This window comes from Carcharodon carcharias, chromosome 3 (genome assembly GCF_017639515.1).
Source record: "Carcharodon carcharias isolate sCarCar2 chromosome 3, sCarCar2.pri, whole genome shotgun sequence".
NCBI lineage: Eukaryota > Metazoa > Chordata > Chondrichthyes > Lamniformes > Lamnidae > Carcharodon > Carcharodon carcharias.
The window spans coordinates 156,831,354-156,857,819 of NC_054469.1; the positions used below are offsets into that span (position 1 = coordinate 156,831,354).

Below are 26,466 nucleotides of genomic sequence, written 5' to 3' on the forward strand. Positions count from 1 at the left end.
ATGTGGATGCCTGGCATGTGTGGGTGGTGAGTGGTGCCATGGATGAGATGAGGACACAATCCGCAAGGTAAATGAAGGTGTGTGGGAGAGAGTGAATGGTGATGTCCCTTAAACTGGCAGTGAATGAGATCCCTGTGGATGTGTGATGGGTTTGTGAGACTTGAGAGTGAAGAGAAGAGTGACTTAACTTGGCAAAATGGAGATCATTCATCCTTTTTCGGCACTGGGTGGCTGCCCTCTTTTGCAGGGTGTTGGCGCTGACCACCGCTACCACTGCCTCCTGTGCAGGATTGTTGACCTTATTTGCTGGTCTTGGCCCAGAGTGGAGGTAGAGGACAATCGCGGCAGGTTTCTTCTGCATCCAGTAGGCGCTTGAGGGAGGTGTCGCTCAATGGATATGGTGAAAGAGCAGTTGTAGAACTAATTGGATAATTCTACACAAACATAACTCAAGAAATAGGAGCAGGAGGATGCTATATGGCCGTTCAAGCCTGGTTTGCCATTGAATAAGATGACAGCTTATATTTGACCTCAACTCCACTTTTTTGTCAGACCCCCATATCCTTTGTTTCCCACGAGTCCAAAAAAAACCTGTCAATCTTAGCCATGAATATACTCAACAGTTGAGAATTCTTAGCCTTTCCAAAGATTTACAACCCGCTGAAGAAGTTTCTCTTCAGCTCAGTCCTAAATGGCCAACCCCTTGTCCTGAGACTGTGCGTCCCAGATCTAGACTCTCAATCAAAGCCTCTGACCATCTACCTTGTTAATACCTCTAAGAAATAAAGGGCTGTAACCACTGAGCTCCCCAAAAGTGCGCTGGGGAATCCCTCTAGGAAGTTTGCAGGCAAGGGCTTGCACGGCAGTTGCCCATAAGGCTATGGGCCAAGTACTGGAAAATGGAATTAGAGTAGATGACCAGCATGGACTCAATGGGCTGAAAGGCCTCTTTCCATGCTGTAAAACTCTTTGGACAGGATTTTTAGTTCGGTGGGCGCCCACCATTGGTGGGGCTGGGAGTGGCTGGGAACGGATCCCTGACTGCAATTGGCCCCCAGTTAACAGCCAACCAGTGTGAAACGTGTGCTGAAAGGCTCAGTGCTGCCGGGGTCGGGGCTGCCAGCCAGTCCCTCAGCTTCATCCAGGTCCTCACCTCCAGCCAAGATGACACCTCCTCCATTATAAGCTGGAAATAAGCAGCCTGATAGATCTGTCATAGTGCTTAGCTCCCCTGTCCTTTCCCCTCCCTCAGTCATCCATGTCCTTTCCCCCATCACCACTGATCCCCCTGGCATCACCTTCCATGTCCCCAGCATCACCTGCCAATTTGAAACCTTATCTTTCCAGGAATTCCAGTGAACATGCACATTTCCTATCTTCCTGAGAGTACCACCCCATCCACATTGACCTCCTCCTTCCCACCCCCATGGTCCATGTCGGCCTCCAAGTCCCCACCAATTACCCTTGCCATCCCTTCTACTGTACTGAAGCAACCACACCCTCCCACCCTCCTGACTCCCTCTGCCCCCTCTCACACTCACCATTCCCTTCTACCATGCCCACCGTCAGTTTGTTCCCCAAGAGGCAGCAATTGACTCCACAGACCCCTCCCTTGCAAGTTCACCTGGACATCCCCCATTACTCCCTTCTTCACCCTTACTCCCCCTGCCTCCCGGATACCTTTGCCCCTCCGAAATCCCTCCTGCCCCTGGACGTCTTACCCCGCCCCCGCCCCATCCCTGCCCCCGACACCTTCCCCCTCCCCTACGGACTCCTTCCGCCTCTGAACTTCCTCCCCCTCCCCCCTCCAAACTCCCTCCCTTACACTTTCCTCCCCACTTATATCTGCCTCCCCACTTGCCGCATTCTCCCTTGTTACACAATCCTCCCCCTCCCAATCTCACTTCCCTGATCCTTTGCCCACCCCCTCCCAAGCTCAACCCCCCGACACCTTCGTAGCGCCCCCCCCCCCCCACCCCCCCACCAGGTATGCCTTCCTTTCTAAGTCTCACCCGCCCTGGTACAAATTGAATTGTCTCATCCCTGATATCATCCTGGTAAACCTCTTCTGTAATTTCTCAAGGGCCTTGATATCCTTCCTAAAGTATGGTACCCAGAACAGCCCACAGTACATTTTTTTATTTGTTCATAGGATGCAGGCATTGCTGATTAGGCCAGCATTTATTGTCCATCCCTAATTGCCTTTGAGAAGGTGGTGGTGAGCTGCCTTCTTGAACCGCTGCAATCCATGTGATATAGGTACATCCACAAAGCTATTAGGGAGGAGGTTCCAGGATTTTGATCCAGTGACAGTGAAGGAACGTTTATAGAAACTAGGAGCAGTAGTAGGCCATTCAGCCCTTCGAGCCTGCTCCGCCATTCAATGTGATCATGGCTGATCCTTTATCTCAATGCTATATCCTTGCTTTCTCTCCATCCCCTTGATGCCCCTAATATCCAAAGATTTTCCATTTCTTTCTTGAATATACTCAATGACCCAGCCTCCACAGCCTTCTGTGGTATGAATTCCACAGGTTGACCACCTCTGAGTGAAGAAATTTTTCCTTATCTCTGTCCTAAATGGCCTGCCTTGTATCCTGAGACTGTGACCCCAGTTCTAGACTCCCCAACCAGGGGAAACATCCTCCTTGCATCCAGTCTGTCTAGCCCAGTTAGAATTTTATACATTTCAATCAGACCCTCTCTGATTCTTTTAAACTCAAGGGAATATAGGCCCAGTCGAATCAATCTCTCCTCATACGACAGTCCTGCCATCCCCGGTATCAGCCTAGTGAACCTTTGCTGCACTCCCTCTGGCAAGTATATCCTTTCTTGGGTAGGGCAAAACTGCATGCAGTACCCCAGGTGTGGTCTCACCAAGGCCCAGTATAACTGCAGTAAGACATCCTTACTTCTGAACACAAATCTCCTTGCTATGAAGGCCAACATACCATTGGCCTTCCTAATTATTTGCTGCGCCTTCCTAATTGCTTGCTGCACCTGCCTATTTTTTTCATTGACTAGTGTACAAGATCACCCGGATCCCTTTTGTACATCCACTTTTCCCAATATATCACCTCTTAAATAATACTCTGCCTTTCTGTTCTTCACACCAAAGCATACAACTTCACATTTATCGATGTTATACTACATCTGCCATGTATTTGCCCACACACACAACTTATCTAAATCGCCCTGAAGCCTCCTTACATCCTCCTCACAACACACAACCCTGCCCAGTTTTGTGTCATCAACAAACTTGGAAATATTGCATTTGGTTCCCTCATCCAAGTCATTTTTATATATATCATGAATAGCTGGGACCCAAGCACTGATCCCTGTGATACACCATTGGTCACCGCTTGCCACCCAGAAAAAGATCCCTTTATTCCCACTCTCTGTGTCTGGTCTTCAACCAGTTCTCAATCCATGCCAGTATATTACCCCCAATCCCATGTGCTTTAATTCTGCTCACTAGCCTCTCATGTGAGACCTTATCAAAAGCCTTCCTGAAATCTAAATACACCACATCCAATGGTTTTCCCTATCTTTTCTACTAGTTACCATCCTCAAAAATCTCCAGTAGATTAGGTAAGAATGATTTCCCTTTCATAAACCAGTGCTCACTTTGTCTAATCCTATTAATGCTTTCCAAGTGTTCTGCTACCACAATTTTTAAAATAGATTCTATTTTTTCCCCACTACTGATGTTAGGCTAACTGGTCTGTAGTTCTCTGTTTTTTCTCTCCTTCCTTATTTAAATAGCGGGGTTACATTTGCCACCCTCCAATCTGTAGGAACAAAGGCAATTAAGGTACACTGCCTTTAGCCTTGCCTTTGTAGCCTTGTTAATTATATTAGCGTTATTTGTACGATGACCCCATTTGTTTCTAACGCCTGTTTTTTCTGCCTTCCACTTTTGCTTCTTACTTCTCTGTCTTTTGTTTTCTATCCTTCTTCCTCCTCCTCTGTCTCCCTGCTCAGATTCCCACCTCCCTGCCATTCTAGTTGAAACCTACCCCGGCCACACTAGCAAATGCCCCACGCCCACGCCCTCTCCCCCTGAAATCCAAGTCAGGATGGTGAGTGGCTTAGAGGAGAACTTCCAGGTGGTAGCGTTTCCATGTATCTGCTGCCTTTGTCCTTCTAGATGGTAGCGACTGTGGATTTGGAAGGTGTTGCCCAAGGATTCTTGGTGAATTCCTGCAGCGTATCTTGTAGATAGTACACATTGCTGCTACTATGTGTCGGTGCTGAAGGGAGAGAATGTGGATGGGATGCAAATCAAGAAGGCTGCATTGTCCCAGATGGTATCAGGCTTCTTGAATGTTGTTGGAGCTTTCTAGGTATGGAAATCAGGGAGGAGGTCCTGTCATATACTTGAACAAATTAACCTTCAAACGGAGGAGGGATTAGTGGTTTTAGTGGGCTTAAAAGTAGATAAATCCCTAGACCCAGATGAGATGTATCCCAGGCTGCTATGTGAGGCAAGGGAGGAGATTGCAGGGGCTCTGACACTATTTTAAAATCCTCCCTGGCCACTGGAGAGGTGCCAGAGGACTGGAGGACAGCAAATGTGGTATCATTATTCAAGAAAGGTAGTAGGGATAAACCAGATAATTACAGGCCAGGGAGTCTAACAACAGTGGTAGGGAAACTATTGGAAAAAGTGCTGAGGGACAGGGTTAACCTCCACTTGGAGAGGCAGGGCTTAATCAGGGATAGTCAGCATGGCTTTGTCAGGGGGAGATCATGTCTAACAAATTTGGTTGAATTTTTCAAGGAGATGACCAGTTGTGTTGTTGAGGATAGTACAGTTGATATTGTCTACGTGGACTTCAGTAAGGCTTTTGTCAAGGTCCCGCACGGGAGAATGGTCAAGAAGGTAAGGGCCAATGGGATCCAGGGCAATTTGGCAAATTGGAACCAAAATTGGCTTAGTGGCAGGAGGCAGAGGGTGATGGTTGGAGGTTGTTTTTGCGATCAGAAACCTGTGTCCAGTGGGGTACCGCAGGTTCGGTGCTGCGACCCTTGCTGTTTGTAGCGATGATTTAGACATGAATATAGGAGGTATGATCAGTAAGTTCACAGATGACACGAAAATTGGTGGTGTCGTAAATATAATGAAGGAAAGCCTTAGATTACAGGACAATGGGCAGAGCAGTGGCAAATGGAATTTAATCCTGAGCATTGTAAAGTGATGCATTTTGGGGGGAATAACATGGCAAGGGAATACACAATGAATCCTAGGAAGTACAGAGGATCAGAGGGACCTTGGTGTACATGTCCATAGATCACTGAAGGCAGTAGCACAGGTAGATAAGGTGGTTAAGAAGGCATATGGGATACTTAGCTTTATCAGCTAAGGCATAGGATATAAGAGCAAGGAGGTTATGTTGGAGCCATATAAAACACTAGTTAGGCCACATCTGGAGTACTGTGTGCAGTTCTGGTCGCCGCATTGTAGGAAGGATGTGATTGCACTGGAGAGGGTGCAGAGGAAATCCACCAGGTTGTTTCCTGGGCTGGAGTGTTTCAGCTATGAAGAGACTGAATAGGCTAGGCTTCTTTTCCTTAGAGCCAAGAAGGCTGAGGGGGGACCTGATAGAGGTATACAAAATTATGAGGGGCATAGATAGGATAGATAGAAAGAAACTTTTTCCCTTAGCAGAGGTTTCAATAACCAGGGGGCATAGATTTAAGGTAAGGGGCAGGATATTTAGAAGGGATTTGAGGAAACTTTTTCACCCAGAAGGTGGTTGGAATTTGGAGCCCACTGCCTGAGGGGGTGGTAGAGGCAGGAACCCTCACAACATTTAAGAAGTATTTAGATGAGCACTTGAAACGCCATAGCATACAGTGCTATGGGCCAAGTGTTGCAAAATGGATTTAGAATGGATAGGTGCTTGATGGCCAGCATGGACACGATGGGCTGAATGGCTGGTTTCAGTGCTGTATAACTCTATGACTCTATGACCTTGCTCTCTCACTCATAGCTGGATCTTCCTCCCCCCCCCCACCCAACCCCACAAGCCCTCGCTGATCATTCATAGCAGCCCTTGGCCAAGACCATGATGTTCCGAAGCGGACCTGAAGTATCAATAGAGATCTCCCACCTTCTGTGAGCTGCTTTGTGGCCAAGCCATGACCATGAGGATCCACCCAGCATGCGATGCATGTGTTCATCCAGGGTCCGGTAACTAGGGCTTCAGCATCATCTTCTCCTCGGATGTCTGTGATCTGAGCAATGTCCTAACAGTAACCCCCAACTTTTGTAAGTCAAACTTGTCCAGATGTTTTCCTGCTCGCCTAACGGTAAATCTGGCACGTGGGGACGATTCCAGTCAGGCCTCACTTTGCATCCCATTAGCAGGATGAAAATCGGGTTCACGCCGGCCTCAAATCGGATTCGTATTCTGCCATGGTGGACATCATCCATGATCCTGCTGTGTTTTCACACCAGCGTGAAACCAATTTTTGGTCTTCTTGCCATATTGTCCTCCTCCTCCTCCTCCTCCCCCCACTTCCTGCCATTACATGCGACGCCAACAGGGCCAGAAAATTCTGGCCATAGACTAATTGATAGAGATTGCCATGATATCTCAACGGCTTTATTATTGTCATATCTTGCAACAACTGCTTGGTAGAAGATGAATTAGATGGACTGTACAGTTTGACATATTAGATTAATCGTGGGTCAAAATTTAAAATAAAACTTGTGATTTAGGAAAACTTGCTCATGCATGGCACATTGTGATGGAGAGTGTATTTGTAGGTATCGAGTAACAGAAGGTAAGAGAATGTATCAGTGGTGCAAAATAAAAACCCAGAGCACAAGGGTCATAGCGGTCTTGTGGTGCTGTGGTAGCATCCCTACCTTTGAGCCGGAGGTTCTGGGTTTGAGTCCCACTCTGGGAATTGAGGGCCATGGAAGGTGTGTTCATAACGAGGCCAAACAGGTTGATTATCAGTTTGTAAATCCTTCCAATATTCCCAAGGCAGGTAGTAACAGTAGGAGAGTCTCCTGGCCAACCGGAACCATGTGGCATATGCAGCACAACAATCTCCATTTGCAGCAGGAATACCTCCTGCCAAGTGGACCTGGTAGCCATATTTTACCAAGGGCTGTCAAAGTCCCAAACCGATCCCCCCACAGCCCCGAATCCCCATTGGACTCCCCCAACTTCTGACTAATCACATCCCCCACAGTATTTTCCATCCACCATTCCCCCACGGAACTCCTCACCCGACACCAACCTCCCCCAACCACGCCCCCTCCCCCCGCCACACACTCCTGATGTCCGACCCCTGCCCTGCCCTCCCGCCCACCCCCCCACCTCCCTGAATATACGGCCCGCTCCACCCCTCCCCACCCCCAAATGTCTGGCCTACCCCATCCCCTCAAACGTCCAACCCCCCCCAACACTCCCCGAATGTCCAGCCTGCTGCACCCCCTCCTGATGTCCGACTCCCCCCGACACCACCCCCGATGTCTGACTCCATCCCCACATGACCTCTGAACATCCCCATTCCTCAAATCCTTTTCACTTACCTTAGGCATTTACCTTCTCCTTGACCTGTCAATTTCAATGGGATCTTTAAACTTACCTGCTTTACAGCAGCTAGTGCCATAAAGTGTCCTTCGTGGAGGGGTGCTGGACTTCGACACTGGACTTTGGAGACAGTTGCGCTGCCTGGATCTCACCCAGCCTGAGTTGGAAGGTTGGGCGAGACAGGCATGGAAGAAATTTGGCGTCAGTAAGTGGGCACGGAGTGGCAATCTGATGCTGATTGCCACTCCAAGGAAGTTATGGCCCTATATGTTTCAATTCCATCACTTCTCAGTCTTTTAAACTCCCAAACGTATAGGCCAGTTCTATTCAATCTATCCTCATAGGGCAGCCACCTCTTCCCAGGAATATATCCTGCCTTGGGTACAGAGACCAAAGTTGTATACATTATTCCAGGTGTGATATCACCAAAGCCCTGTAAAATTTCAGAAAGACTTCCTTGCCCTGTTTGCAGTAAAGGCCAACATATCATTTAATTTTGAATTGCTTGCTGAATCAGCATGTTAACTTCCTTTTTCGGAAATTTTTCAGAACACGAACAGAATCACAAAATTGTCACAGCACAGAAGAAGGCCATTCAGTGTGCTAGCTCTCAAAATGAGCCGTTCACCTAGTACTATTTCCCTGCCTTCTCCCCATAACTCTACACATTCATCTTTTCAGATAATAATCCAATTCCTATTTGAATGCTTCAATTAAACCTTCTTCCATCACTCTCTCAGGCAGCGCATTCCAGATCTTAACCACTCGCTACATGAAGACGTTTCTCCTCAGGTCTCCTTTGCTCCTTTTGCCATTACCTTAAAATTGCCTTAAATCTGTGCCCTCTTGTTCTCAGTCCTACCATCAGTGGGCACAATTCTCCCCTATCTACTCTGCTCAGACTTATCATGATTTTGATTATCAAATCCCCTCTCAGCTTTCTTTTCTGAAGGAAAACAGCCCCAACTTCTCCAATCTATCTACATAACTGAAGTTCCAACGTTTTATAGTTTCTCGCCAATTAAAATCTATTTTGATTTTTCTATTCTCCCTAATGAAGTGAAAAACCTCACGTTTCCTTACATTGTACTCCCATCTGCCACTTTCTTGCCCAGCCACTAACCTGTCTATATCCCTTAGCAGATTCCTTCAGCCAGATTTTCCCAGCCCTGATTGGATAGGAATGAAGGCTGGACTGAGAAAAAATGGCTGCCAAGTTGCGTGGCTGTAAGTCCTGCCTCTGCTTCCATCCTCTCTACTTTTTTCAAGGGCAGGGGAGGAAGCGGTCCCCAAACAGGCCAACTCCTAGAAAGGACTTAATTTACATAGTTGTGAACTCATTAAGAGCCTGTCAGTGATTCAGTTTTTTTTCCTAAATTTTTGGTGAGGCAGTGGGAGTTTCACCAGCTATCTGGTCGCAGACCAACAGCATAGAGGCGAAAACCATCGAATGGAGGTGGGAAGAGTTTTAAAAATGTTTATTCACTACAAACAGTCAAGCTATCTACTTCCATGTAAGTCGATCTATAAAATACAACACTAAAATGTACAGCATTCAACTTTTGGGAGATGTCATATGATGAAAATGACAAGATATTAAAAGCTCTATTTCTTTGCAATGAAATGTTATCACACAATCATGTTCCATAAATTTATATTCTGACACCGAGAACAGAATCTAGTTTTTTTTTGTATTAAGTTCACTAGTTTAGAGAAGCCTAACTTCTAATCATATTCACTACTTTTTCCACCATCCCCATAGTTCTCAGAGTTTACCAGCTGTATACAGTATTTACAGTTAAACAGCTATGACTTTTCAATCATTGCATATAACTTTTAAAGAATTAATAGCCTCAACTTTTGACTCTATTTACAATTCTCATTAAAAAGTAGCTCTCCGTTTTCAAGAAGATCAGCAAAGTTAAGACAGTCCATGTATCAGTTCTGAAAAAAACAGCATCTCAGAGTTGAACAGGCTCAAATTCTAATTATCGCTGCCATGTCGATGGATGAAAATAATGTGTACACTCTGTTAGTCTGTTTGTCTGTAAACGATACATCTCAAACTAATGGATGGACTTTAATGAAACTTGGACATAGATAGGATATTACCCTAGGAAGACCCAAAAAATAATTTTTGGCAAAGGTGCAGATGTGGAAGTTTTTTTTAAATGATCTGTTAACATTGGGAGATGGAGCAAATGGACATTTTTTTAAGAATGTTGAGGGTTGTTTTATTTAAAATGTTGGTTTAGAAAGTTGTGGATTGTCTCAGCTACTCTGTTGGAATTTGTTACAGTTGTCGAGATGTGAGTAGAGTTTTCAGAGCAGATTGTTGGATGTGGATTGGCCTGAAGCCTCCTCAGTGAGATGGACGCTCTTAATAGAAAGGTTTATTTTTTTCAGCTTTGTAGTTACAGAGCATCATTCAACAGGGGAAAGCCTCAAGGAAGAGCTGCGTAATTGTAATAACGTTGAGTTAAAGTGCAGCAGAGAAATGTGCTCTACTGAGTGTCTTCTTCACTTGTACTCCCTACATTTAAATTAGAAGCGTCTTCACACTCCCGCTACCCCTGGTACCCCCACCCGCACAACCACCACCATACCCCACTATCACCCTCCCCCAGCTCTTAGTTCTGCCAGTATCCACCAGAATAGGTGGTATCATTGGAGGGTGATGAGCGTCAGGGGTCAAGGGAGTATGGGGATGGTGAGGACTGGAATGAAGAATGAATTCAAAATTACCCTGAAAACACTTAGGAACACTGAACAGAAGGTATATCTCAAGGGGCATGCCTTCATTTCATGATAAGGGAGGCAAGGTTTTGTTTGAACTGTACTTTGCCACTAGGCCTCACATTTCTCCTTCACAATCGATTCATGCTGCAGCCAGATGAGGAAGTTCCAGCTGCAGCCTATGTAAAAGGTAACAATGTGATTTAAAATGCCGTCAGTGGCATAAGCCACAGCTTAACTGCTGACAAGAAGTTTCAGACCATTCTCTTTGTGTGGCTCCTTAGAGAATAACTTCTCGCAATCCAGGGACACTACATTCTCTGGTTCCCCTTTATCAACCCTGCTAGCTACACCCTCAAAAAAAACTCCAATGGATCTGACAAGCAATATTCTCCTTTCAGAAAAAAAATGTTGACTCTGCCTAATCATATTGTGATTTTTCAAATGCCCTGCTACCACTTCCTTCATAATAGATTCCAGCATTTTCCAATGTCAGGTTTGAAGTTTCCTGTTTTCTCTCTCCTTCCCCTCTTGAACAGCAGGGTTATATTTTCTGCCTTCCAATCGTGGAGCACCATGCTAGAGTCCAAGGAATTCTGGAATACCTAAACAAATATCCACTATCTATGCAGCCACCTCTTAAAACCCTAGGGTGCAAACCATCAACATGATTTGTGAGCTTTTAGTCCCTTTAATTTTTTCCAGCACATTTTCTTTACTATCCTACTAAAGCCTGGCTTCTGCACAATTTTCAATGTGCTCTTTTGTCTTCTACTGTGAAGGCAGATGCAATATGTTTGTTTAATGTCTCTGTTATTTCTTATTCCCCATTATAATTTCTCTTCCATACACTCTAAGGGACCCATGTTTACTTTTGTTAATTTCTTTTCGTATACTTGTAAAAGCTCATACAATTGCTTTTTATGTTTCTTGAGAGTTTATTCTTATTCTCTTTTCTTCTATCAATTACTTGGTCATTATGCTGATTTTAAAATTCCCCAATCCTCATGCTTGCTCCTGTTTTTAGCAACATTATAAGCTTTTAATTTAATAATATTCTTAACTTCTCTAGCCATAGCTTTACAACTTTTCTAGAGTTTTTATTCCTCAAGGAAATGTATATTTGTTGAGAATTATAAATGACTTCTTTAAATGTTTTCCATTGCTTATCTACCAAATCTCTTAATATCGTTAAAAAGGTTGTTAAGTCAAATTAACCTACCTCTGACTGGAATTAAATGTTGCTCTCCAAATTTATGTGCGGCGCATGGTATCACGGATCATCAGATCCCTGACCATTCAAAGGTGGGGATTTCAACCAGGTCTCAGACTTTGAGGGGGAAGGTCATCCATTCTGGAGCTACCTTCTTTTGGAGCGCAAACTTTTGCCAAAAGGGGAGAGGATGTCAGCGGTGAAGGGCTAAGCTGTAAAGGAGAGGGGCATCTCTGTGGAGGTGAGGGGCAGAGCTGTGAAAGAGAGGGGAAGCTTTGAGGAACTGATGGGCAATAGCTGGGCATTCCATCTGAGGATAGCAACCAGAGATGGGACTTCCACCCGGTCCTCCTGGATCCACGAGCGTTCGAGGAGAGGTGCAGAGGAAGGGTGCACCAGACCTTAGAGCCATCATTACCAGTGCTGCAGGTGCAACAAGAGGTGCAGGCGGCACCAGGATGCTATTGGGAGTGGCAGCAAGAGAGAGAGAGAGAGGCCGTAAAAAAAGTCATGCTGCATCCCAGAGAGTTCAGAAGTTAAATGAATTGCTTGCAGATGTCAGTGTGCCAGAGAAGACTGTGCCTCTCTTGGGAGCTTGCACAATGCTGTAGGATGACCTGTGACCGATGGGATTGGTTGGGTGTCCGATGCCATTGAAAATCACTGCAGGACTGAATTTCTACGACTCCAGTACCTTTCAAAGATCCACCATCAAAGATGGGATATTCCAGGCAGCTACACACTGCAACATTAGGGAGGTGACCAATGCACTGTTTAAGGGGGTTAGAGAGTTTGTGCAATACTGCACAGACCTGATAGACAGGCTGAGATGTCTGTTGGCTTTGGTGCCATTATATAGGCTTTTCACGTGTGCAGGATGTAATAGGTTGCACAAATGTGGCAATCGAAGCTCCTTCATATCAGCACGTGACCTTCATCAACAGGAAGGGCTTCTATCCCATGAACATGCAGCTGGTATACAATCACTGGAAGCACATCTTGCAGGTGTATACCTATTTTCCAGGGAGCACACATGATGCATACATGCTCTGGCATTCCCAGCTGCTACAGTTGTTCAAGTCCTTTGCAAACCTCCATGGATAGATCTCGATGACACAGGGTCAGGGGGGTACACTGTCAAGACATGGCTACTAATGCTAATGAGGATCCCTCACACTGAAGTAGAGGAATGGTATGATGTAAGCCATGGATCAACCTTGGCCACAATTGAACAGACAATAAGCCTGCTCAAGACTCCATTGCCTGGACTGTTATGGAGGAGCTCTGCAAAATGACCCAACCAGGGTTTCCAGAATCATTCTTCAGACCTCTGAATAAGGGTCATGTAGACTCGAAACTTTAACTTTGTTTTTCTCTCTCCACAGATGCTGTCAGACCTGCTGAGCTTTTCCAGCATTTTCTGTTTTTGTTTCATATTTCCAGCATCCGCAGTATTATGCTTTTTTCCAGAATCATTGTTGTGTGCTGCGCTCTGCACAACTCAGTACAGCAGAGGGGTGCTGTATCTTGTAGGCCTTGTATCTAGAGGATGTAGAGGAGACTCACCCCTCTTCTGATGTGGAGGAGGAGGCTGAGGAGACAGGGCAGCAACATCGCCAGAAGCAAGAACCTTGGTGATATGTGCTAAGGAGGCTCATGACAACCTAATTCATTATCCATTCCAGAAGGCATTATTAACCTGAGTGAGCTGTTGCAAACCACCAACAGGCCATGTCTCCCCCACAGGCCATCAGATGTATCACTCATCAGTGTCCATCGTCCAGCCTCACCAAGCCTTCTGCTCCATGCATGGAGTGGTCACACTCCACCTTCATCCCTACAACAGGTAAATAAGTTTTCAAGGTTTGACAGAGCCATTCAGAAATAATCAATCACTCAGTAAAGGATGTCGGAATAAATGTACCAACACAATTTAATGAAACTCAAAACTTATTAATTGACATCCAAGGTTTAAAGAGCCACGCCATCATGTCACCCTGGTTCATAGCTGTGTTCTTTCAGATGCATTTCCAAGTGTTTTGACAAGGTGTGGCCTCGGCACCTGTAGTTGGGGTGGAAGATGGCTGCTGATTGGACTGCCCTGGGGCCAGAGATGACCTTGGCAACCGTCCTCCTGCACAAGTGCAGAAGCCTCTTCTGTGGCTACTTCTACTGTAGATGGCCAGGTCACTAGCAGAGAGGGCCTGAGGAATGTCTGCAAACCCTTGGAAAATTTTGAGAGGAAGCGCTAGATGTGTCAGGCTGCAGCTTTTCCCTCTCAGTGAGCAATCCCACCCCCCTGTCTACTGGAGATGGGAGGGCAGCTGGAGAAGACTCCAGGAGACCCATACACCCCTCACCTGGCCAGTGCTGCCTGGAGCTCATAGCCAAAGCAATGGTGTACAGGTCTGCGTGCAAAGCTAGCAGCCAGTGAGTGATGTGCTGGATCTGGACCCTCTCTGTGGAGGAAGTTATGTGCTCACACACACAATTTTCTGTAGTGAGTGAAATTAATACATAACCATTTGGTTTCTTCGACGATTTCTGTAAAGGAACAAAAGTCATTTAATGCTCTCTGATTTTTTTTGGGCTGAACGCTTGATTTCCAACTCATTCTAGGAGTGGACTCCATATTTGCTACTAGATTTGTGTTAAATTTATCAAACTTTTGGTTTTCTATAAATTTGGACTTTTTTTTGTTATCTAGTGCTGGAAAAGTTGCTCCACAGTCTACAAAAAACCACGAACCAGAAAGCATATTCTCCTCTCCATCGTTTCACGAGAGATCAGAAGAAACAGGTTGGTCAAATTATTGTCAACGGCAGAAACTGCAAAACTTTTTTTAATGACAGTGGAGGGAAGAAGCACAACTAAATTGTATTGGATGTAACTAATGCACATTGTGGTCTGGGATATGAATAGCATTTATGTGCTGCCTTTTGAGAGTAGTTTTGATAACAATATTTGTCAAATAATTTTCCACCCGATATTGACATCACAATGAAGATTGTTAACAAAAATCGTTACTGGTAGGCCTGTAGTTTCAATGTATCAGCAGTTATATTGTCAAGGTCCACTAACAATCATCTTGTTCACTGGCACTTACATTGTATAGCAATTACATTGTTAAGACAATTGCTAAAACAGGTAATGGGCATTGGCTCACTCATAAATGGGTACAGCTGCTTGAAGTTTAAGACCAGCTTCAGACTCATTCTTCCATTAGAGACAATTATTGGAGTTAACATGTAGTCTCTAACATTCTGTAAAGACCACCTGAGTATTTCCAGCATCTTCTGTTTTTATTTTGATAAACATTTAAAGGCTTTATATGCTCTAGGCTGATATTTAATATCTAGTCAGATATTATCTAAATGTCTGGCAGCATCGGTGGAGAAGAAAAGAGTTGACGTTTCAAGTCCTCAAGACCTTCAACAGAAGGATATTAGGAGAGGAGGAAATATAAGCTGGTTTAAATTGGGGGGGGGGGGTGGTGGAGAGAAGTGGGGAGAGGTGTGGTTGTAGAGACAAGCAAGCAGTGATAGGAGCAGATAATCAAAAGATGTCACAGACAAAAGAACAAAGAGGTGTTGAAGGTGGTGATATTATCTAAACGAATGTGCTAATTAAGAATGGATGGCAGGACACACAAGGTACAGCTCTAGTGGGGGTGGAGTGGTAAGACTAACAAGGCATAAAAAGGTATAGGTTTAAAAATAATGGAAATAGGTGGGAAAAGAAAAATCTATATAAATTATTGGAAAAAACAAAAGGAAAGGGGTAAAAAAGGAAAGGGGGTGGGGATGGAGGAGGGAGTTCAAGATCTAAAGTTGTTGAATTCAATATTCAGTCTGGAAGGCTGTAAAGTGCCTAGTCGGAGGATGAGGTGCTGTTCTTCCAGTTTGCGTTGGGCTTCACTGGAACAATGCAGCAAACCAAGGACAGACATGTGGGCAAGAGAGCAGGGTGGAGTATTAAAATGGCAAGCGACAGGGAGGTTTGAGTCTTTCTTGCAGACAGACCGCAGGTGTTCTGCAAAGCGGTCGCCCAGTTTACATTTGGTCTCTCCAATGTAGAGGAGACTGCATTGGGAGCAACGAATACAGTAGACTAAGTTAGGGTAAATGCTAGTGAAATGCTGCTTCACTTGAAAGGAGTGTTTGGGCCCTTGGACGGTGAGAGAGGAAGTGAAGAGGCAGGTGTTGCATCTTTTGCGTGGGCATGGGGAGGTGCCATAGGTGGGGGCTGAGGAGTAGGGGGTGATGGAGGAGTGGACCAGGGTGTCCCAGAGGGAACGATCCCTACAGAATGCCGCCTGGTGGGGGTGAAGGGAAGACGTTTGGTGGTGGCATCATGCTGGAGTTGGCGGAAATGGTGGAGGATGATCCTTTGAATGCGGAGGCTGTTGGGGTGATAAGTGAGGACAAGGGGGACCCTATCATGTTTCTGGGAGGGAGGAGAAGGCGTGAGGGCGGATGCGCGGGAGATGTGCCGGACATGGTTGAGGGCCCTGTCAACGACCATGGGTGGAAAACCTCGGTTAAGGAAGAAGGAGGACATGTCAGAGGAACTGTTTTTGAAGATAGCATCATCAGAACAGATGCGACGGAGGCAAAGGAACTGAGAGAATGGGATGGAGTCCTTACAGGAAGCTGGGTGTGAGGAGCTGTAGTCGAGGTAGCTGTGGGAGTCAGTAGGCTTGTAATGGATATTGGTGGACAGACAATCATCAGAAATTGAGACAGAGAGGTCAAGGAAGGGAAGGGAAGTGTAAGAGATGGACCTTGTGAAAATGATGGAGGGGTGGAGATTGGACGCAAAATTAATACATTTTTCCAGGTCCCGACGAGAGCATGAAGCAGCACCAAAGTAATCATCGATCTACCAGAGAAAGAGTTGTGGGAGGGGGCCGGAGTAGGACTGGAACAAGGAATGTTCCACATACCCCATAAAGCGACAGGCATAGCTGGGGCCCATGCGGGTACCCATAGCCACACCTTTTATTTGGAGGAAGTGAGAGGAGTTAAAGGAGAAATTGTTCAGTGCGAGAACAAGTTCAGACGGAGGAGAGTAGTGGTGGATGGGGATTGTTCGGGCCTCTGTTCGAGGAAGAAGCTAAGGGCCCTCAGACCATCCTGGTGGGGGATGGAAGTGTAGACGGATTGGACGTCCATGGTGAAGAGGAAGCGGTTGGGGCCAGGGAACTGGAATTTGTTGATGTGATGTAAGGTGTCAGAGGAATCACGGATGTAGATGGGAAGGGACTGGACAAGGGGAGAGAGAAGGGAATCAAGATAATGAGAAATGAGTTCTGTGGGGCAGGAACAGGCTGACACGATCGGTCTGTCGGGACAGTTCTGTTTGTGGATTTTGGATAGGAGGTAGAAGCGGGCCGGCCAAGTTTGGGCGACTATCAGGTTGGAGCTGTGGGAGGAAGGTCTCCAGAGGAGATGAGGTCAGTGACAGTCCTGGAAACAATGGCTTGATGTTCAGTGGTGGGGTCATGGTCCAGGGAGAGGTAGGAGGAAGTGTCTGCGAGTTGACGTTCAGCCTCCGCGAGGTAGAGGTCAGTGCGCCAGACAACATCAGCATCACCCTTGTCAGCCGGTTTGATGACAATGTTGGGGTTGAGCCTGAGAGAACGGAGTGCAGTAAGTTCAGAGAGAGACAGATTAGAATGGGTGAGAGGAGCAGAGAAATTGAGACGACTAATGTCATGCCGACAGTTCTCAATGAAAAGATCAAGAGAAGGTAAGAATCCAGAGGGAGGGGTCAAGGTGGAGGGAGAATATTGGAGGTGGGTAAAAGGATCCGTTGAACGACTCATCGACACCAACACCCATCTAGGACCCTCCACCCCTGCCTGTCCCTCTGTCCCCAGCCCATCTTCCAATCCCAGCCCTGGCCGTATATTCACTATACCCCCTGACCTTCCCCTCTCCGACGCTGAACATTCAGTGCTCAGCAAAGGACTTAGTTTCATACCCTTACGCCCTCATCTCAATGAATTTCGAGCTCGGCACGATGCTGACCTCTTCTTCCACCGTCTTCGTCTCCGTGCTCACTTCTTTGGGCAGGAGTCCTCTCCCCATTCAACGGATCCTTTCACCCAGTTCCAATATTCTCCCTCCACCTGGACCCCTCCCTCTGGATTCTTACCTTCTCTTGATCTTTTCATTGAGAACTGTCGGCGTGACATTAGTCATCTCAATTTCTCTGCTCCTCTCACCCATTCTAATCTGTCTCTCTCTGAACTTACTGCATCCCATTCTCTCAGGTCCAACCCCAACATTGTCATCAAACCCGCTGACAAGGGTGGTGCTGTTGTTGTCTGGCACACTGACCTCTACTTCGCGGAGGCTGAGCGTCAACTTGCAGACACTTCCTCCTACCTCTCCCTGGGCCATGACCCCACCACTGAACATGAAGCCATTGTTTCCAGGACTGTCACTGACCTCATCTCCTCTGGAGATCTTCCTCCCACAGCTTCCAACCTGATAGTCGCCCAACCTTGGACGGCCCGCTTCTACCCCCTACCCAAAATCCACAAACAGAACTGTCCCGGCAGACCGATCATGTCAGCCTGTTCCTGCCCCATGGAACTCATTTCTCGTTATCTTGACTCCCTTCTCTCTCCACTTGTCCAGTCCCTTCCCACCTACATCCATGATTCCTCTGACACCTTACGTCACATCAATAATTTCCAGTTCCCTGGCCCCAACCGCTTCCTCTTCACCATGGACGTCCAATCCCCCTACACCTCCATCCCCCACCAGGATGGTCTGAGGGCCCTTAGCTTCTTCCTCGAACAGAGGCCCGAACAATCCCCATCCACCACTACTCTCCTCCGTCTGGCTGAACTTGTTCTCACACTGAACAATTTCTCCTTTAACTCCTCTCACTTCCTCCAAATAAAAGGTGTGGCTATGGGTACCCGCATGGGCCCCAGCTATGCCTGTCTCTTTATGGGGTATGTGGAACAATCATTATTCCAGTCCTACTCTGGCCCCCTCCCACAACTCTTTCTCCGGTACATCGAAGATTACTTCAGTGCTGCTTCATGCTCTCGTCGGGACCTGGAAAAATGTATTAATTTTGCTTCCAATCTCCACTCCTCCATCATTTTCACATGGTCCATCTCTTACACTTCCCTTCCCTTCCTTGACCTCTCTGTCTCAATTTCTGGTGATAGACTGTCCACCAATATCCATTACAAGCCTACCGACTCCCACAGCTACCTCGACTGCAGCTCCTCACACCCAGCTTCCTGTAAGGACTCCATCCCATTGTCTCAATTCCTTCGCCTCCGTTGCATGTTCTGATGATGCTACCTTCAAAAACAGTTCCTCTGACATGTCCTCCTTCTTCCTTAACCGAGGTTTTCCACCCACGGTTGACAGGGCCCTCAACCGTGTCCGGCCCATCTCCCGCGTATCCGCCCTCACGCCTTCTCCTCCCTCCCAGAAACATGATAGGGTCCCCCTTGTCCTCACTTATCACCCCACCAGCCTCCGCATTCAAAGGATCATCCTCCACCATTTCCGCCAACTCCAGCATGATGCCACCACCAAACACATCTTCCCTTCACCCCCCCCCCGGCGGCATTCCGTAGGGATCGTTCCCTCCGGGACACCCTGGTCCACTCCTCCATCACCCCCTACTCCTCAGCCCCCACCTATGGCACCTCCCCATGCCCACGCAAAAGATGCAACGCCTGCCCCTTCACTTCCTCTCTCCTTACCGTCCAAGGGCCCAAACACTCCTTTCAAGTGAAGCAGCATTTCACTAGCATTTACCCTAACTTAGTCTACTGCATTCGTTGCTCCCAATGCAGTCTCCTCTACATTGGAGAGACCAAATGTAAACTGGGCGACCGCTTTGCAGAACACCTGCAGTATAACCACAAGAAAGACTCAAACCTCCCTGTCGCTTGCCATTTTAACACTCCACCCTGCTCTCTTGCCCACATGTCTGTCCTTGGCTTGCTGCATTGTTCCAGTGAAGCCCAACGCAAACTGGAGGAACAGCACCTCATCTTCTGACTAGGCACTTTACAGCCTTCCGGACTGAATATTGAATTCAACAACTTTAGATCTTGAACTCCCTCCTCCATTCCCACCCCCTTTTCGTTTCTTCCCCTTTCCTTCTGTTTTTTCCAATAATTTATATAGATTTTTCTTTTCCCACCTATTTCCATTATTTTTAAACCTATACCTGTTAGTCTTACCACTCCTCCCCAACTAGAGCTGTACCTTGTGTGTCCTGCCATCCATTCTTAATTAGCACGTTCATTTAGATAATATCACCACCTTCAACACCTCTTTATTCTTTTGTCTGTGACATCTTTTGATTATCTGCTCCTATCACTGCTTGCTTGTCCCTACAACCACAGCCACCACCCCCCCCCACCTTAAACCAGCTTATATTTCACCCCTCTCCTAATAATACTCAGTTCTGTTGAAGGGTCATGAGGACTCAAAACTTCAACTCTTTTCTTCTCCGCCGATGCTGCCAGACCTGCTGAGTTTTTCCAGGTAATTCTGTTTTTGTTTTGGATTTCCAGCATCCGCAGTGTTTTGTTTTTATTATCTAGATGTATTTAGTTAGCGCACTAAGTTTATTTTGCTGGAAATTTGATAGAAATTCCACAATGTAGAGGGAACAGAGAGGATGTCAAGAGGCATTGCACTAGACTGACAGTTCATTGAGTAGACGTTGTTTTAAAAATTAATCTAAAATTATAGTTTTTTTTCTACTTGAGTTTTATTTTCAATTGATTGGTTTGTTTTTTCAAAGAGAATTAGCAAATTGCCATTTTTTCAGCAACTAAATGTGCAAATGGGCAACATAATTTGATACTGAATCACATAGATAATATATGAATTCCAGTTACTAACCTGGGAATTAGTGATCTCAGCTGAGATGGGATTTGGCGTATTACAGTTGGACACAGCATTACTAGGATAATGAGAAAAATCAGCTTTGGTTATCCATCTCTGATGAGTATCCAGTGAACCTTGTAGGACCAAGTGGCCATGCTTTGCCAGTGGCTCAGTCATCACAATTTTTATTTTATCAGAGGGTCATTCCAGGCTGCTACCTGGATACTTCAGGGATAACTGGGAATTGCAGGATCCCTGTTTGCAATTCACAACTGCATCAAACAGATTATCAATGTTTTGTTACCACTATATCACTTTCCCCATTAATGCCAACATGAGAGAACTTGAGGATTTTCAACATTTGGCATTTACGCACAGTTTTCAAGCAGTTGTCACAATTCCTTGATCCTGCAACTCCCAGCTATCGCTGAAGTATCCTGCTCTTCCAGGAACGTGACAGGCTGGTTATTGGGACACAAGGGATTGCCAATACTTACACCATAACCTCACCAAGCCTGAAGAACATTGGTGCAATCAGAGCTATTTGATTACCAAGATCCTAATTGAGCACACAGTCAAGGTCCTCAAACAAAGGTTCAGGTGTCTGAACAGATATCCGGTTTCCTACAATACAACCAACAGAATATAACCACCTTCCCATGGTATTCAAAGGCATTACCATCAACAACCTGCAGATCACTATTGACTAGAAAATCAACTTAACCAGCCAGATAAATGTTGTGGCTACTAGAGCAGGTCAGAGACTTGGTACTCTGTGATGAGTGGCTCATCCCCAAAGCCTTAACATCACCTACAAGGTGCAAGTTAGTGTGAATTATATTCTCTGCTTTCTTGGATGGCTGCAGCAATACAAGAAACTCAACACCATTCAGGACAAGCAGTCCAGACAATTGATAATAAAGCCACTAACCTAAACATCTACCAATCGACTATAGCATACCGTGGTTGCTGTGTGTCCTGTCTACAGATTCACTGCCAGTAATTTTTCGATTGCATCTCCCAACCCTACAACCTCCACCACCAGAGAAGGAGATAGACAGTAAACAGATGGGAGCAGCAGCTCCAGGTTCCCCTTCAACTTGCACGCCATCCTAACTTAGACATAAATTGCTGTTTTTTGATTGTCAAAATCCTGCAACTCCCAATCTAGCAACATTGTAGGAGTTCCTCATCACATTGACTCTGATGCTACAAAAAGTCAGTGCACCGTCTTCTTCTCATGGGCAGCTATGAAGGAGGGATGGGCAAGAAATGACAGCCTTTGAAGTGATGCCTACATCCCAAGAATATATATTTCTAAATGTATATGGTTAGTTTCCAATGGTGAAAATTGTTCCCTATTACGGTTTTTGGACTGTGGTGTTTCAAATTGGTTAAAAGTATGACTTTGGCAGGGGACTAAGCTTTGCCTTTTTTATTGGCTTATAGTTGTTCGTGGAGGTTAAACAAATAATAATGTTCAAAATATCTTTACACATAATCTGTTATATTCTTTATATTTCAATCTCTGCGTAACAAACTTCCTTGGTTGTGTTTATCCTTACTTGAAGCTATCATTGCTCTTTTTTGATGTTTGTGCTCCGTTGCTATATTTTGAGTCTTACAACTTCCCCTGGGTAAAGGGCTAAAGGTGAAGTCCTGCTCAGCCTATTTCCTGATTGCCATTGCCTTCCAGTTCACTAAAGTCTCAAATTTAAAATTATATATGTCCATTCTTGCAACCTCCTCCAGCCTAACAACCCGCCCACCCTTCCTTAACTCTCCATTCCTCTCCCTTTGGATTCTTGTGCACCCCCTCTTCTTTCATCCCATCATTGTTAATTTGTTAGTTGCCATAATTCAATCTCTGGAATTCCATTCCCAGCATCTGCTTTTGCACCTTAATTTCCTCATTTAGCACACCCTCCACATCCCTTAAAACCCAATTCTTTGATCAGATCTTTGGTCACACTGCATCTGTGGCTCATTGATAGTGTGTTCACCTTTAAGTTAGATGGTTGTGGTTTCAAGTCCCTGTTCAGAGTCGTAATAGAGTTCGCTTGGCTTCAATTTTTTTTTGGATTATGTCTCTTATGAATTGCCTTTGAATCAGTGCACATTTCTTCCTGCCTTTGTAAAGTGCCCTGAACCTGTTTCAATATTCAAAGCAATTTTTGGTGGCAAGTTCTCGTTATTGAACATGTAAACTTTACTTTCAATGTTATTAATTCAAGATGATTAATTATTTCCTTCTCTACAGATATCTTAAAATCAGACAGCGATGAAGATTCCTCTCCAGCATTTTCATCTCTCTGCAGTATCAAGAGCTCACATAAGTCTCCTGCCAAATTACAGGCACCTACACCTGCTAGGAAGGGTAAGCAGTTTTTTTGCCTTTACATCCTGCCCTATTTTCTTTTCCAATGTGGAAAGTGAAGGTTGGGCAGGAAGTAAAAATGGGCTGCTGATTCACTATAGCCGATAAAGGCATAGGATTAAAAACTAGCAAGGGATAGCAATACTAACAGTAAAAGAGTGGTAAAGTACAAAGGAACCTAAAAATAAGTCATTTGGAGGAATTTAGCGGCCCATAACTTCCTTTCCCTAGGGCATCGTACCTGGGAGGTACCCCAAAGAAGTCCCCACAAAACGATTGCATGGCAACTGCGTATGAAGTCTTTGAGCAATTGCCGTGCACTGGGAACTGTCCGATATCTGCGATTTAAATCATGAACTTCAGATGGTTCCGACAATTCTACATCGAGTTACCCAGAAAAAGTTAGAAAAACTAAAATCACTTCTAACTTATAGTTGACTAGAGTACTGACCACCCTGCCCTACCACGGGACTCCCCCCTGACTGCCCTCCCACCCTCCAACTACCCCCTGAGAGACACACCTCCTGCAGAGGATTTTCTTTTTGTCTCTAATTGATTCTACCCTTCCTTTAACTGTTCTTTTACTTTTTAAATGTTTATAAAATCCTTTGCTGATTTTCCTTTGTTAGATGACTATCTTTCTTTTAGTTTCTTTTTTCCTGCTTTTTCTCTTTTTTATATTCAGCTCTAATGTTCTTCTGTATTATTAGTTTTTCATTTGCCATCCACCTCACTTTTAAGTCTTGTTTTGATTTTAATTCCTCAATTTATCCAAGGTGCTCTAGGTTTTTCTGCCTAGTCTTTCTCCAAGTCATGAAGAGATATTAAGGTATATAATGTTATTGGATTTTTTTTTATATAAATAGAAGTTTAGTCTGTGGTGTGTGTGTGTGTGTGTGTTAATTGGATTAAAGCCAGCTAGTCTGGATGCTTTGATGTATGGTAGTTTTGAGATGTCAATAGTAAGGTAGAGGGTACATTTGCATTTGTTGAATAGAGCAGTCAAGAGTGGGAGTGAAATCTTGCACACAGCTAGGAGACACCAACCAATGTTTATATTACCTATAAAATTGTTACTATGAAAGGGGCTCAAACAGCCTGGCGATACAATGAGAATTTACATTCAAAGGGGAAGGCTGGGTACAACAGAAATGAGCTTATTTGCAGGTCAGAGGCATGTAAGATCTAAGCCTGTAAACCTACCCTTGTGTCTGGAAAGGAACCAAATTGAAAGGAACTTCATTTTGAATTTGTAAGGTGAAAAATGCTTTGCCTGGTGTCTGGTTAAGTCTATTGGTTATTGTTGCCTTAGTGGAGATTAATTTGGGAATTTGTTAAAAGTTATGATAGTGGTAATAGTCATGTGTATGTTTTTAATTTGTTGTAAATTAATAAATGTTTCATTTAGTTTGATATAAAAACCTCTCGAGAACTGGTGGTCTTATTTCTGAATTTAGAGCTGTAACTCAAAAAATAGCAATTGAAAATATAGGTTATGACAGTTGTTTAAAGTTTCCCTCTGGGATTTTAAATAACTCAACCTTTTCAAACTGCTGTGTCATAACACAAGTGCCTTTATCTTTGTTTCATGCACTTTCACTTTTTAAAATCAAACTTGGTTATGTTCTGGTACTGCTTCTTAAGTGCTTCAATTCCATTACTTTACCTACTCTGTTTAATTTTCTACAGCAAGATACAATACTGCCTTGTCACTTGCCGGACTAAAAACATAAAGGTCCAGAAAGCAGTCCTGGACACATTGTAGACACCCAACCCTTTCCATGCCACATGCCAACCATACTAATTCATCCTTTATTATTACAATCAGCCATTATGTGAGCTCATTGTGTTCCTGAGTTTTTTCTAATTTATTTACATTTTTTCTTCCTCAATATTTCCTTTCCAATGTTTGGCAATCTAGCTCTCATTAGAGATAGAGTTTCAGTTTTATTCCTTAATTATATCCAGGCAGATTCATTATTTGCACAATTCTCATATAATAAATTTGAGTACTGTAATAGAGTCTTGGATTAACACTGTTACCCCCACTGCCTATTCTTTTTCTTCTGTATCCCACCTTAATATTTGTTCTAACCTTGTTTGCTTCTATAAATGTTTATAATTCAATCTTTCCTTGTATATCCAGCTGCAAAAAAAACACCCACGACTGATGGTACATCCAAGCCGAAGCGACCACCTAAACCGAAGAAATCAGAGCCTGTTGATTCTGACTCTGATTTTGGCTGTGGAATGCCAAAAAAGGCGGCACCAGCAAAACGGAAGCAGCCGACTAAACCTAAGAAAGCAGAATTTGTAGACTCTGATTCCGAATCAGACTTGGGCTTTGGCATGTCAAAGAAATCAGGAGCAACGAAAGGTATGCATGACTTTTGTATTAACAGAACAGTTACCATATTTTTCAATTTATTTTAAAATCTTCCTTTCTGATGATACTAATGAGAATTTACATAACAGGTAAGAGCCGAGGAAAGAAGAGAAAACAATCTGGTTCTGAAGATGATGAATATTCTCCTGTGAAGAAGCCTAATAAATCATCAGCAAGCAAGGTTTGTGGTATTACAAAGATTGATGTTTTGTTTTAATTTATTCGTGGGATGTGGGTGTCACTGGCTAGGCCAGCATTTATTGCCTATCCCTAATCGCCCTTGAGAAGGTGGTGATGATGAGCTGTCTTCTTGAATGGCTGCAGCCCACGTGTTGGAGGTACCCCCACACTGCTAATAGGGAGTTTCAGGATTTTGACCCAGTGACAGTGAAGGAACAGTGTTATATTTCCAAGTCAGGATGGTGAGTGGCTTGGAGAGGAACTTTCCAGATGGTGGTGTTCCCATGTGTCTGCTGCCCTTGTCCTTCTAGATGGTAACGGTCGTGGATTTGGAAGGTGCTGTCTAAGGGGCCTTGCTGAGTTCCTGTAGTGCATCTTGTAGATGGTACACACTGCTGCCACAGTACGTCGGTGGTGGAGGGAGTGAATGTGGATGGGGTACCAACCAGATGGCTCCTTTGTTCTGGATGGTGTGAAGCTTCTCGAATATTGTTGGAGTTGCACTTACCCAGGCAAGTGGAGAGTATTCCATCACACTTCTGACTTGTGCCTTGTAGATGGTAGACAGGCTTTGGGGAGTCAGAACGTGAGTTACTCACTGCAGAATTCCTAGCCTCTGATCTGCACTTATAGTCACAGTATTTATATGGCTAGTCCAGTTCAGTTTCTGGTCAATGGTAACCCCTGCCCAGGATGCTGATAGGGGGGATTCAGCGATGGTGATGCCATTGAATGTCAAGGGCCGATGGTTAGATGCTCTCTTGTGGGAGATGATCATTGCCTGGCACTTGTGTGGCCCAAATGTTACTTGCCACTTGTCAGCCCAAGCCTGGATTTTGTCCAGGTCTTGCTCATTTGGACATGAACTGCTTCAGCGACTGAGGAGTCGCAAATGACACTGAACATTGTGTAATCATCAGTGAACATCTCCACTTCTGACCTTATAATGGAAGGAAGGCCATTGAAGCAGCTGAAGATGGTTGGGCTTGGGACACCACCCTGAGGAACTCCTGCAGTGATGTACTGGAACTGAGATGATAGACTTTCAACAACCACAACCATCTTCCTTTGTGCTAGGTATGACTCCAACCAGCAGAGAGTTTTCCCCGACACCCAGTTGACTCCAGTTTTGTTAGGGC

The 26,466-nt window shown here is 45.0% G+C and overlaps 1 protein-coding gene across 2 annotated transcripts in view; it reads left to right on the forward strand.

Moving 5' to 3' along the window:
• Positions 1–26,466, forward strand: part of LOC121276160 (DNA topoisomerase 2-beta-like) — a 257,905-nt gene that overhangs the window by 210,341 nt on the left and 21,098 nt on the right. For both annotated transcript variants that reach the window (XM_041184227.1, XM_041184226.1), the window contains exons 32-35: positions 14,210–14,301; positions 22,645–22,761; positions 24,908–25,138; positions 25,237–25,328. In XM_041184227.1, the coding sequence (XP_041040161.1) occupies positions 14,210–14,301; positions 22,645–22,761; positions 24,908–25,138; positions 25,237–25,328 (532 nt within the window). The remainder of the gene's footprint in view (positions 1–14,209; positions 14,302–22,644; positions 22,762–24,907; positions 25,139–25,236; positions 25,329–26,466) is intronic.